This window comes from Narcine bancroftii, chromosome 2 (genome assembly GCF_036971445.1).
Source record: "Narcine bancroftii isolate sNarBan1 chromosome 2, sNarBan1.hap1, whole genome shotgun sequence".
Lineage (NCBI taxonomy): Eukaryota > Metazoa > Chordata > Chondrichthyes > Torpediniformes > Narcinidae > Narcine > Narcine bancroftii.
The window spans coordinates 226347498-226361334 of NC_091470.1; the positions used below are offsets into that span (position 1 = coordinate 226347498).

The 13837-nt window shown below is 39.4% G+C and overlaps 1 protein-coding gene across 7 annotated transcripts in view; it reads right to left on the reverse strand.

The window, feature by feature from the left end:
* LOC138755103 (coiled-coil domain-containing protein 102A-like) overlaps positions 1-13837 on the reverse strand; it is a 656806-nt gene that overhangs the window by 151098 nt on the left and 491871 nt on the right. For 5 of the 7 annotated variants that reach the window (XM_069920398.1, XM_069920404.1, XM_069920399.1 and 2 more), the window contains one exon: positions 8640-8743. In XM_069920398.1, the coding sequence (XP_069776499.1) occupies positions 8640-8743 (104 nt within the window). Of the gene's footprint in view, positions 1-5756; positions 5829-8639; positions 8744-13837 lie in introns of those variants that run through there. The other 2 variants (XM_069920402.1, XR_011352030.1) reach the window with 2 other exon arrangements.

Consider the following 13837-nt stretch of genomic DNA (forward strand, 5'->3'; position numbering starts at 1 on the left):
TATTTTATTTAATATAAACCCACATAACAAACATATCACAATATTTCTAACATATTCCAAATACATGTGGTATTTTATATATAAAAGTTTTTAAAAATACAAAAGAAGAAAAACCTCCTCTAATTCCCCTCCCCCCCCACCATCCTCCTACAAACTAAAGAGAGAAAGAAAAAGAAGAAAACCACAACATGAGCCCTTCACTTTTCAATACTCAAACTTTTATATATAATATATTCATAGAGACTCAGAGGAGAAAGGGAATGTTCGAGATTAATTTTAATAGCAACATTTTGTAAATATGGGCTCCATATTTCACAAAATGTACAATATTTATCTCTTAAATTGTAAGTAATTTTCTCAAGTGGAATACAACTCCAAACTTCTGCCTGCCATCTGTCCATTCCCAAATCAATATCCGACTTCCGAGTTGAAGTAGTACATTTTCTAGCTATTTCCAAATCAATTTGAACAAATTTTACTTAATACATATTCTATTTTAATTTTAAGTTTAATTTCTATAATATCTCCCAGTAAAAATAAAATTGGATCCTGTGGGAATCTTACTCCAGATATTCATTCTAATAAATTACCCAAATCAAGCCAAAGATTTAATTTGAATGCAAAAAGAGTACAAATTTCTTATCCATATCTAAAACATAAATCTGAATAAATAGAAATCATATTCATATTAACCATCTTTTATGGTGCTAAATATAACTGATGAATGAAATTATAATGAACTGACTGATATCCCACTTTTATTGTAGTTTTCATATTCTGTCTACATATCTTTGTTCATCTATTTGGTTACTTAAATCTACCTCCCATTTATGCCTTGATTTATGAACTCATTTTTAAGCCTTCTTTTGTAATAATTTATACATCTCTGAAATAAATTTCTTTACATCCATATTACTTAATAATACTTCAGCCTCTGCAGGTAATACTAAATCTTGACCAAAATTTTCCAAAAAAATCTCAACTTGATAATAACAAAATTTTGTATTTTCCTATATCTTAAATTTTTTCTTTATTCTACTAAAAGTAATGAAGTTCCAGCTTCAAAATAATCTTTAATTTTCCTAACATCATAATTTTGCCATATTTTTAGAAACTTATTTTCTAGAAAAAACGGAATGCTTATTTTAAAATAAAGGTGTTCTTCCAGACATTAAACCTCTTCCTCAGATTTATTTATCAATTTTATTCCAAAGTTTAATTAAATGTTTCATCATAGGTGTTTCTTTATTTGCTATTAACAATCTTGTATTCGAATAATAAAATGTTGTGGATCTGTTTCTCCTATTTTATCAAGTTCTATATTTACCCATGCTGGAACATTAATAAATCTCAACTGTGTTGCTTTATAATTCATAAAATTGAGGAGCTGTAAACCTCCTAAATCATATTTCCACATCAATTTCTCCAAAGAAACCCTATCCATTTTTTCTTTCCATAAAAATTTTCTAACACAAACATTAAAAATATTTTGAGGAATTGATTGGAATAAATATTGTATTCCAGGAAAAACATCAATCTTAACACAATTCACTCTACCCATAGGTAACATATCCATTTTTCCAAAACTTCTTTAATTAAACTTTCTATCTTTAATGTTTTATCTAATTTTCTCCGAGCTTAAACATGACATTACATCATGTAACCACTGGGCAGGAGTAAGTGGAGTCATCTTTCCATTTCATTACAATTGCTCGTCTAGCTATCAACAAGGTAGAAGCTAAAGAAAATTTATTGGTTGAAGTCAAGAGTATACCTTCTTCTCGAGAAAAAACAAACAAACCAATGAGAGGGCATGGTTCTAATTTGATCTTTAAAATCTTTGATAAAATCTGAAAAATGTCTTTCCAATTTTTTTCTAAATTAGATCATTCCCAAAACATATGAATCAATGAGGCTTCAAAGATTTTACACTTATCGCATAGTGCATCAATATCTGCATAAAAATGAGATCATTTGACTTTAGATATGTGTATCCTATGCACCACCTTAAATTGTAACAAACGATGACATGCACAAAATGAGGATTCATTAATTAAGTTAAGAGTGAAAAATCAATCTTGGTCTGAAAATGATATGTTCAAAGCACATTCCCAATCATTTTTAATCCCAGTCATTGAGGCTGCTCTTAAATCTATTAAGTTATTATAAATAATTGAAATAAATACACGCTGGGAGAACTGCAAATCAAAAAGTAAGTCAATAATATATTTATTTTTCTGAGATTCGTGGAAAATCAGAAAACTTAGACTGTACAAAATGCCTAACTTGTCTGCTAGGAAATTTAAATTTTGCTTTCATTTCAAAAGAGGTAAAATTATTTTGAATAAAATGATCTCAATAACTTCCGAAACCTAATCTATACCATTCCTTAAAGCCTCCACCTAACGAAGAAGGTTGAAAAAGATGGCTATCTACAACAGGACTGGCAAGAGAGAAACTATTGTAGCCAAACATTTTCCTAAGTTGTGTCCATTGTCTCAGACTCTTTCTCATTATTAGATTATGAGACAATTTTGAAAAGGATAAAGAGGAACCTAAAATTGCCAAAATAGATGAATTTTTAGAGCAATTCATTTTCTACCCAAGATGTACGGTTCACTAGTTATCTAATAAGGACATTCCTGAATTGGCAAATAGTCTCCCAAATGCTTATATAAGCCAGAACTTCCCTTAAGTGGATCAAGAACAATATGTTAAAAAGCCACTGAGTATTGTAGTTGCATAGAAAATCTGCTGTCAGTACCTTGCTCTGAAATCGGATATGCATTTTGTTCTTAGAAAACATTCCTCTTAAAATTAATTATTTGGATGGTTAATCTTCTTTGGCTTGGCTTCGCGGTCGAAGATTTATGGAGGGGGTAAAAGTCCACGTCAGTTGCAGGCTCGTTTGTGGCTGACAAGTCCGATGCGGGACAGGCAGACACGGTTGCAGCGGCTGCAGGGGAAAATTGGTTGGTTGGGGTTGGGTGTTGGGTTTTTCCTCCTTTGCCTTTTGTCAGTGAGGTGGGCTCTGCGGTCTTCTTCAAAGGAGGTTGCTGCCCGCCAAACTGTGAGGCGCCAAGATGCACGGTTTGAGGCGATATCAGCCCACTGGCGGTGGTCAATGTGGCAGGCACCAAGAGATTTCTTTAGGCAGTCCTTGTACCTTTTCTTTGGTGCACCTCTGTCACGGTGGCCAGTGGAGAGCTCGCTATATAACACGATCTTGGGAAGGCGATGGTCCTCCATTCTGGAGACGTGACCCACCCAGCGCAGCTGGATCTTCAGCAGCGTGGACTCGATGCTGTCGACCTCTGCCATCTCGAGTACTTCGACGTTAGGGATGAAAGCGCTCCAATGGATGTTGAGGATGGAGCGGAGACAACGCTGGTGGAAGCGTTCTAGGAGCCGTAGGTGATGCCGGTAGAGGACCCATGATTCGGAGCCGAACAGGAGTGTGGGTATGACAACGGCTCAGTATTCGCTTATCTTTGTGAGGTTTTTCAGTTGGTTGTTATTCCAGACTCTTTTGTGTAGTCTTCCAAAGGCGCTATTTGCCTTGGCGAGTCTGTTGTCTATCTCATTGTCGATCCTTGCATCTGATGAAATGGTGCAGCCGAGATAGGTAAATTGGTTGACCGTTTTGAGTTAATTTTGAGGTTAATAGAGAACAGTTAAACCATACAAGCACAATCACAAAGTGTAGCATTTCATGTAGCACCTAAAGAAAAACATTTTTCAACTGTTCACATATTCGGTCATAAGCCTACTGATATTTGTAGCAGTTTTATCAATTAATCTCTCTCCATTGTCAGGGCAGACTCGAGGATGTTTGCCAAAGTGTCAATTCTTTTCTCACTTACTCAGGCTACAAAGTACCTGTACAAAAGCTGACGAGTACCCAGCAATGTAAATACAACACAAATGCCAATCAACGTCAGCTCCAATAGTCTCCTCAACAATCAATGACATTACCATCAACAAATCTTTCACCACTGACATCTTGGTCATCATAACTTACATTGACCAGCCACGAAACTGCCTAAGCTTCAAGATCAGCAGCTTGATATTCTGCACAAGGAATACCCCAAAGTTTTTCAACCATCCAGAGGCATAGCAGACTTATGGATTGGTTTTTACCAAAAACATACTTTATTTATAACTTATTTAGATAGGAAAACCATTCAAAATCTGTTCCAACCTTTAGCTTCATATCCATACTTTCCCATCACAGTACAATGTTATATTCATTTCAATTTACACCATTGCCTCCACCATGGCACCTTGTCATTACTCCCCCCCTCAGTTGCTTAAGGGGCATCCCCTTGGTCTCAGCCCCTCAATGCCTGGTAATGGGAAGACTCCAGACTGTGGTCCTTCCCCACAGTGTCCCCACGTTGTCCTCAGTCCGTCTCTCAGCATGTACTCCTGCAGCATGGAATGTGCCAGTCAACATCATTCCCGCATTGACATCTCCGTGTGCTGAAAGACCAACAGGTTTTAGGTAGATCAAAATGCGTCTTTCTCCAAGCTGATGGTCTTCCAGCAGTTGTGGACATCTGACTCTGTGTGTACCCTGGGGAACAGCCCGTAAATCAGTGAGTCCTCTGTAATGTTGCTCCTAGGAATGAACCACGACAAGGCTCCTTGCATCCTTTTCCACACACTGTGCGTACCCGCATTCTGCAGAGAGGTGGCCAACTTACTCCACCCCACCGCAACCATCTTGGAGACAACGCACGTTGTGAGTGATGGAATGCTTTTGATTTGCCTGGATGAGCTGAGAGTTCCACAAGCCTCAACATCACCCCATGACAAAATTACATTTTGAACTGTCACATTTACCTCATTTTGTGTGCTCTACAGGAAGAGCACTGGGCTCCACTGATCTTAGAAAAATTGTTCAAGGAAAATCACAACAGGTAACAAGATTAATCATGCCAACTGTAGCATTTAGTTTTAGCATAAAAGGGAAATCAAATTTAAATTAGGAATTACAGCAGCTTCCTGATTGGAATTAGACACCCTTGCACACACCTTGATGAAGGGCTCAAGCTCGAAACGTTGGTGATGTTTCTTTACCCATTTTGCTACAAAAAGGCAATGTTTGACCTGCTGAGTTTATACCTTGCACATAGTCTTTTCAAAAGGTAAAAGCCATCCACGGGAAATAGGATGCACAGTATAGTGTAAAAACATAACACTGGAGAAATTCTGCAGGTCAAACAGTGTCCTTTAGATAGCAAAGATAAAGACACATAATCGACATTTCGGGCTTGATACCTTGATGAAGGGCTCAAGGCTGAAACGTCAGTTATACATTTTTATCTTTGCTATCTGAAGGACACTGTTTGACTTGCAGAGTTTTTCCAGCATTATGATTTACTTAAACCATGGAATCTGCAGACTTTTGCACAATATAGTGTATTGGGCCCCGTATGTCAACTGAAACAATCATACCTGCCAAAATATACCATGGTAGATGGCAGCATTTTACCATGGACTCTTTCATAGCTCTGTGAGCATCTTCCTCACCCACCAAACTCTAAAAGCTAGAAGGCAAGGAGAGCAGACAAATGGGCTATTTGCTTTTCACATCATGTCCCATCCTGTTGAAATGTATTCCCATGTGTTCCACGTCGTTGATCCAAAATACCTACAGCACTTGTTGGTGGTCAATCATTGGAAGAAATGCAAACTCTACAGGAGCTCACCACCATCTTTTCCAACAAATTAATAGATGAGAAACTTATGATCCCCTTCCCGGCGACAGCCGCAACCCACCAGAGTATTAAAAGACATTGCGAGTTATGTCACAGAAGAGAAACCTGAAAAAAAAGCAAGAGAAATAGAATAGAATGCAGGACAGATGAGAGGCGATAAATATCTCTGCAAACAAGATTGATCATTCAGTTCACAAGAACCTGCCAGCAGCAGGTAAGGGATGTGTCCAGGAAGAAATATTTCTTAAATCTCAAAGACAAACATATTGTATTTAAATTTAGATTGCTTGTGATGTTGCTTCAATTACAAAAAAAATAAACATACTTTTCCAAAGTAATAACTTATAAGGAGTTAGCTTGTAATCAAAGAGTGGAAACAGGCCTTTCAGCCCAACTTGTCTATGCGAGCCCAGCTAGTTGAATCTACCTGCATTTGACACATATTCATATCCACGCACCCTTTTAAATATTATTTGAATGTTACAAATATCTCCGCTTCTACCATTTCTTTCAGCAGCTCATTTCAAAAAGTAGCTCTCGGGTCCCTTTCAAATCTTTCCCCTCTCCCCACCATGAGAAAAAAAAAAATCAATGATTATTAATCTTAACTAGGTCTCTCTAAGAGCTACTCCCCTGTCCCCCACACTCCAATGTCCAAAGAGCCAGCCTATGCAGCCTCTCTTTATACTTCAAGCTTAGTAGTCCCACCGACATTCTTGTGAATCTTCTGCAGTTTTCCAACTTAATATTACCCTTCCTACACCTGGGCAAACTGCTCACAATACTCCAAGTGTTGTCTCACCAATGTCTTGTAGAGGTGTCACATGACATACCTGCTCCTTAATTCAATATGTTCTCCTGACATCCAAAAGACTGTAATACTCAATTACTTTCGACTCTGTGAAATTCTTTAATAAACATACTTCAGCATATTCCAAAAATGAAATTGTATTGTATCTAGAATTTGTTCTCAGTCAATAACTATTTCACCTGCTTTTCACCATCAAAACATTTGAAGTGACAATATTTAACCGTTCTCTATTGAGAGTTGCTCCCAGCAGTTGAAATGTTAACAACAATGTGGTAAATTTGCAAGGTGCCAGGTGTCAAAAGCAGCCTCTGTATATGAAATTGAAGATCAGACCCCAAAATCACAGCATTCTCAAGGCGCTCGTTATTCATTTGCGACATGGCATTTATGCAAGAGGTGGCCTGGTTAGCGTAGCGGTTAGCACAACGCCTTTACAGCGTGAGCGATTGGGCTGGGGTCCGAAATCCACACTATCTGTAAAGGAGTTTGTACGTCTTCCCCGTGTCTATGTGGGTTTTCCCTGGGGGCTCTGGTTTCCTCCCACCATTCGAAATGTACCAGGGGTGTAGGTTATTTTGATGTAAATTGGGTGGCACAAACTCATGGGCTGAAATGTCCTGTTACCATGCTGGATATCTCAATTTAAAATATAAAATTTTAAAAAATTAAGAAAAAAATTTCCATGAAAAAATGGCGCTGCTGCCTCAGCTACAGTAACAGCAGCATTGCCGCCGGTGCGGACCCGTGGAGAGCAGGGAATGGAGACAGCACTCTAATGGGGTCCAACTACCCAGTCTAACTGCCATCGTATAGGCTTTAAACAGCCTGCTAATGGAGGCGATGGTGGTTTAACAATCCCACAACCGCTGGGTCAGGGCCCAAGATGGCAGCACCTATGATTGGCAATAGCCACGAGAGGCTGGCATAGCACCAGAAAACAGGGAGACTACTCCCCATTTGAGAAGGAGAATCAGAGGAGATGACCCATGGGACAGTGACCATGGCAGCTGACCAGTGAGGTGTTCTGTGGCTGAAGAACACACAGGCGGCGGGCTGTTGGGGACTCAAGGTGAGGAACCTGCATAGGTTGTGAGCTGGTGGCAACTGCGGTTGAGGGATTCATACCAGGCTGCAGACTGCTGGAGGCTGACTGAAGGAGTACCGGAATGTGAGAGGGCACTGAAGGTCTCTTGATTATGTTGGAGGTTCGGATCTGGAGCTTGGGCTGCCAATGGTTTGGCCTGGACTCCTCTATATGGCTATGGGGGGCTGAAGCAGTGCTGGAGGTGAAGCGATAGACACAGAGGCCCTTTTCCTTCCCTCTCTGAATATAAGAGGTACTTCAGACAGATGAAAGCAAATTCCATGTAATAATGCACTGTTTTTAATTACATGACAATAATGGAATCTTGAAGAGTTAAAAGTGCTGTACAATGTGGCACTCCTACTATAAGCAAAGTGTCAACTGAGGGCCAAATATAGTTTCTGTTTACTGGTAAGGTAAATTAATGCATTTTCAGATTGTAGCACATATTCCTAACACCAAGTTCTGAACTGAAATTAAATTCTAGGCCATGTGAATTCAAAATTAAAGTATTTTGTAAGCTGAAATTTCTTTTGTTGAAATTAATGACCAAATACTTCAATAAAATTGTACCCATTTTTTAATTTTTATTTGGCTCTCGTTTCCTTGGCCGTGCTTCTAATGTCTGACAAAATTGTCTAATCCACACATCACATTCTTCCTGCACTAAAAGATTGCTCAGAATGAGATGACTGTGATCGATAGCACAAAGGTGTGGAATTTCTAGCACACATGTCCAATTATACAACAGATCATGTGAAAAGTTAAATACTTGCTGAGACTCTCAGTGGTTGTGCAGAGATTGTCATTTCATTTATTATTATTAAGCTGCAGATTGGTTTTGTCATGGTTCAGTAACTTCTTCCTTTGCACACAACTGCCTTAATAACGCCATGCAGCAAGCTTCAAAAGTAAAAGCATTGACCCTCTTCCCCACAAACACTTCCATCTTGTAGAAGTAATCAAGTAGATGACAATGAAGTGCTTAAGCCTAAATTTTCTTTCCCTTTTTATGTCCTACCTTGTCTGCAAGTGATCGAACTGGACTTGAAGATTATCATTCAGTTCTGTCTGTTCATCCAAGGATCGCTGCAGTTTCCTGATTTGATTGAGTGAGTCATCCAACTGCAATAACACGAGTTAAAAAAAAAACATAATAAGCAATGAGCTCTGAGTTGTGATAAAATTCTAAGTCTTAAACATATTAATGAGACACCAAAACCGGTTAATTGAATTATTGTTCTGCAAAAAGCAGTGTATATTGATCGACTGAAAATCAAAATTGGGATTCAAATCTCAGTATGGCTTGGATAGGATTAAAATGTGAGCATTATACTGATGAAAGCCATGGTTCCAGCAATCAATAATGCATCAGCTTGAAACTTTCCCACCTCCCGAACCTGCCATAAAACCTATTTAATGCAGCTGCAATAAGCCTTCATAATTCGGTGTTCTTCGTACAAGTGTCCAGCCTGCAGCCTGTGTGGGGCCTTCAGGGGCTGACCAACCTTTCTGGTCCACTGCCACTGTTGCCTTCCTTGTCAGGTTATTTCCCATGCTTCTGCTTCTCAATGGGTGGTGTTCTCCCCGATCCAGGTGTCCTGCGCTGGTCTTCATATGTATACATATATACAAATAAATAATTTTTTGTTGTGAATATGAGTTTTGGATGGTTAGTGTGAGCAGTTCCTTCGGTTGTTCAGCTGTTCCTGGCACTGATAGCCCCTGTATCTTTTTCCTGTATCTTTTTCCTGATGGGATCAGCAGAAAGAGGCTATGTGCGGGGTGGAAGGGGTCCTCAATGATTTTGCGCGCCCTCTTCAGTCAACGACCCTGGTAGATCACGTCGATGGGGGAGGGAGATGCCAGTGATCCTCTCTGCTGCTCTTATGGATTGGAGGTCAACCCACAGGACCACTTCTATGCAGCAACCATACTACACTGTGATGCAGCCAGCCAAGATGCTCTCGATAGAGCTCCTGTGGAAGGTTGACATAATGGTGGCCATTAGCCTTGCCCGTTTCATTCTGCTTAGGAAGTCCAGTCACTGTTGTACCTTCCTGACAAGTGAGAAGATGTTGTGTGTCCCCGACAGGTCACTAGTTAAGTGAACTGTGCTCTCCACCCTCTCCACTATAGAGTTGATGAGGGTGGTCAATCCAGATAAGCTGAGGAAAAGGTTTCAATCATTTTCAACCAACAATCAGCTGGACCATTAATCTGATAAAAATCATTCAGCAGTTGATATTCAAATGAAGTGGTTTTATAAGCAGATGCATGAAGACTACTTTAATTCAGAAGCTCAAAATGCAATAGGTAAGCATTTGCTCTTTGGACACTTAACAGTGTTCTGACAATATAGATTCTCGAAGTATAAAGGGAGCTCTGAACTTTGTATTTCCTAACAAAAAGCTTTGGGCCGAATCATCAGCCATATTTTACTTTCTATGGATGCTGCGTGACCTGCTGAGTTTCTCCAGCGCTTTTGTGTCCTGCTCTAGACCCTATTGTCTGCAGATTCCTGTGAACCTGTGCACAAGCTACACAAGTGGATTGATCAACCTTCTGAACACCATGACAGTGAGATACTGACCCCATAACCGTTATATTAGACTCCAGTTGCACGGTGGTCAGCTGGAAGGAACAGTGAAGAGGAAATCATCCTGTACAAAAAGAAAATTCCTCCCCTCGAGAAAACCACAGTCCCATGCATACTCTTTCCTGGAACAGTGCTGGCTCGATATGTTCTTAAAATGCCCTGCTTTATACTCTTTAATAGTGCTCTTGTTCTTTATAAGGCTGTCTCAGTGTAAGAATTGACCTGTTGGACTACTCATGTCATAACCCTTCGCACTGTACCAGGTATAATGTGACTAATAAACTTAAAACAAGCAAATTTTTATATTTCAATCTTCATGCAATAAAAGCCAACTTACTTTCCTAAATGCATCATGTTAACTTCCTGTGTTCTTTCTCTCATATCCCTCCCACTGCCAGTATTTAATTGTTGCTCAACTTTCAGGAAATTTCAGTTTTCCCGACCTTTCTGTCAAAGTAAATAACCTCACATTCCCTCACACTCCTTTGCAGATGTGCTGCAAGTTCACAGTTTACCTACCATCCTATCATCTAAGGACTTCAACACATAGCATTCTCGTAAGTCAGCTGTGAATATAGATTTTAAATTGTTCAGCATTTCTGACAGATCTTCACTGAACTTGGAAAGTGCCTGTAAAATGAACATTTGACTCCTCTTTTGTGTTAAGTAAATCTATCTTTCGTATGGCACTGTTAGCACAATGCTATTACAGCAATAGCAACTCCTGTTTAAATCCCATGTTGTCCATAAGAAGTTTGTACGTTCTCCCCGTGTCTGCGTGGGTTTCCTCTGGTTTCACTCCACCCTTCAAAACGTACAGGGCATTGGCATATTTGGGCAGCTTGGGTTCGTGAGCTGGAATGACCTCCTACCGTAATGTATGTCTAAATTTAGAAATTAAAAATACCTAATAATACCCTCAACTGACTATTCTCGACCTTGGGTCCCCATAGGACTCTGCCGAAAGTTCATTGGCCCCCTTCCCTGTAAAGCAGTCAGGTTTAGTTAGTTTCTTCTGTACACCTCTCCTACCGACTACATAAAAAATATTTTATGATTTCAGTCCATTACCCACCACCACTTTAAATATACTGTGCTGGGGGGGCGTATGGTCCCAATTAAAAATGGTTGCCCTAAAGCAGTAGTCTTCAAACTGCCAAACTCCCCACCCCCCCACAACTCACATTCCATCTTAAGTATTCCCTATGCCATAGATGATGTGATTAGTAAGGGACTGTTTAAGGTGATATGTGGGTGGAAAGAAAAAGGTTGAAAACCACTGTTTTAATCATACTTCATTGACTTGTTATGTGCAGTTTAATAATTCCAAAGTAAATGAGTCAATGACAATTTTTCTCAAGCAAAATATTTCAGTAACAATTGAGACTAGAGCAATGGTTCTCAACCTTCCCTTCCCACTCACATACAACCTTGAGCAATCCCTTACTAATCATAGAACGCCGATGGCACAGGGATTACATAAAGTGGAATGTGAGATTGGAGGGCAGTTTGAAAACCACTGCCCTAAACCAATGATCTCTATTTCAGGTAATGTTTTATTGCATTACAGCCTCTTTTCTTTATATTTACCTTGTTATGTACAAACCTATCATATTTGACAAAGATAATTTCGCTTTCACAAAACCATGTTGACTGTCTAATCCTATTTAATTCTGATAAGTGACCTGCCACGACCATTTTAATGAAAGATTCATATATGCACCTGATGATATTCATCACTTAAATTCCCCATTTTCTTTCTTGAACTGCATTGTGACATTTATAGACTGTGAATTTGTGAGATGTAAAATATCAGGTCTATTAGTTGCAGACAAAATTATCTCAGAACAGATTAGATCAGTGGTTCTCAACCTTTTTCCACTCACATACCACTTTAAGTATTCTCTATGCCATCGGTGCTCCGTGATTAGTAAGGGATTGCTTAAGGTGTTGCGTGAGTGGGAAGGGAAGATTGAGAATCACTGCTCTAGACCCAATTGATACTGAAATTTTGCTTGAAAAAATTGTCTTTGGCCCATTTCCTTTGGAGTTATTAAACTGTGCACATAATGAGTCAAATAGGCAAGATTGAAACAGTAGTTTTCAAACTTTTTCTTTCCACCCACACACCACTTTAAGCCACTCCTTACTAATCGCAGAGCACCTATGGCATAAAGAATACTCAAAATTGTTTGTGAGCAGAAAGAAAAAAGGTTGAGAAAGACTGGATTAGATGCTGAGAGATATATATATCAGTGCTAACACTGTGACCTTTGCTAATCCAAAACAAGACCCATTTTGAATCCAATCAACATCTTATAGGAGCACAAGTTAGCAATTTATTCATATTCTTAATATTGATTTGGTCAATAATTAAAATGCCTCTTGGCTCTATCAGCTCAGATTTTTTTTTACTGCTTTGATAACAGCTATGTCTGGAGATATATTTTTTGTTTTAAGCTTTACAGAACCAGGCTAAAGCATTAGGAACACTTGCCAGACAGACAACATTTTCATACACTTTAATAGCTGAATCACTGTAGATCATCTTTTCTTACCGCATACATCTTCAATTTACTGTGTTTAATCTTGAATCAGTTTGTTGATGAGCCATAGAGTCATAGAACACAGAAATAGGACCTTCAGCCGAACTGCCCACTCTTGTCCCACCTGCCTGCACTTAGCCTATATCCCTCTAAACCCATCCTATCCACGAATCTGTCCAATTTTCTCTTTACCTGCCTCAATCACCTCCTCCAGCAGCCCATTCCATACACACCACCATCTGTGCAAAGAACAAAATTACCCTTCAGATTCCAGTTCCCTTCCCCCTCACCTTAAACCTTTGCCCTCCAGTTACCAATTCCCCTAAGCTGGGCAAAGGACTCTGTTATTGCTCTCTATATTACACTTTACCTACACAAAACCCCTAAATCTAACTCAGGCAAAGCCTTCCTATGTCTTGTAGCAGTTAGCGCAACTGTGTTACTGCACCAGGGGCTTGAATCCAGCACAGTCTTTAAGGAGTTTGCTCACTCTCCATGTACCTGTGTGGGTTTTCTCCAACCATTCAAGACGTACGGGGTTGTTGGTCAATTGGGCGGCACGCAGTCTTGGGCTGAAAGGGCCTGTTACTGTGCTGTATTTAAAATTTAAAGAATCTCCTGGAATCTTTTCCCCTGCACTCTCTCTGTCTCTTTCAGCAAAGTTTTCATGTCTTCAAGCTCCGTCCTCCTCCTCCTCTTGGAACCAAAGATGAACGATAGCTGAATTCCAATTCTTAGAAAGAAATGGAACACTTGCACCAAAGAACTTTTTTGGGCAAGTACACAACTCCACACAATTCTATCAAAGATCTGGATCAGCTAAATCGAACAAAATAAACTTGCAATTAATTAAAGATATCACGAGAGAGGGGGAGGTTGTTCCCGTTACTAAGACCAGGTTTCCGATGTGTAGTTCATACAGTGAATTAGTTTGATTCACATCACTCATTTTGACAAAAGAATTGCCAAATCAGCACTGCACAAAGACAAATATCACAAACTCCCTGAGCTGCACACTTGCAATGCAGCGTTGCAAGGTATACTCAAAATTTGCCTGCAAAACTACAAGCAAAT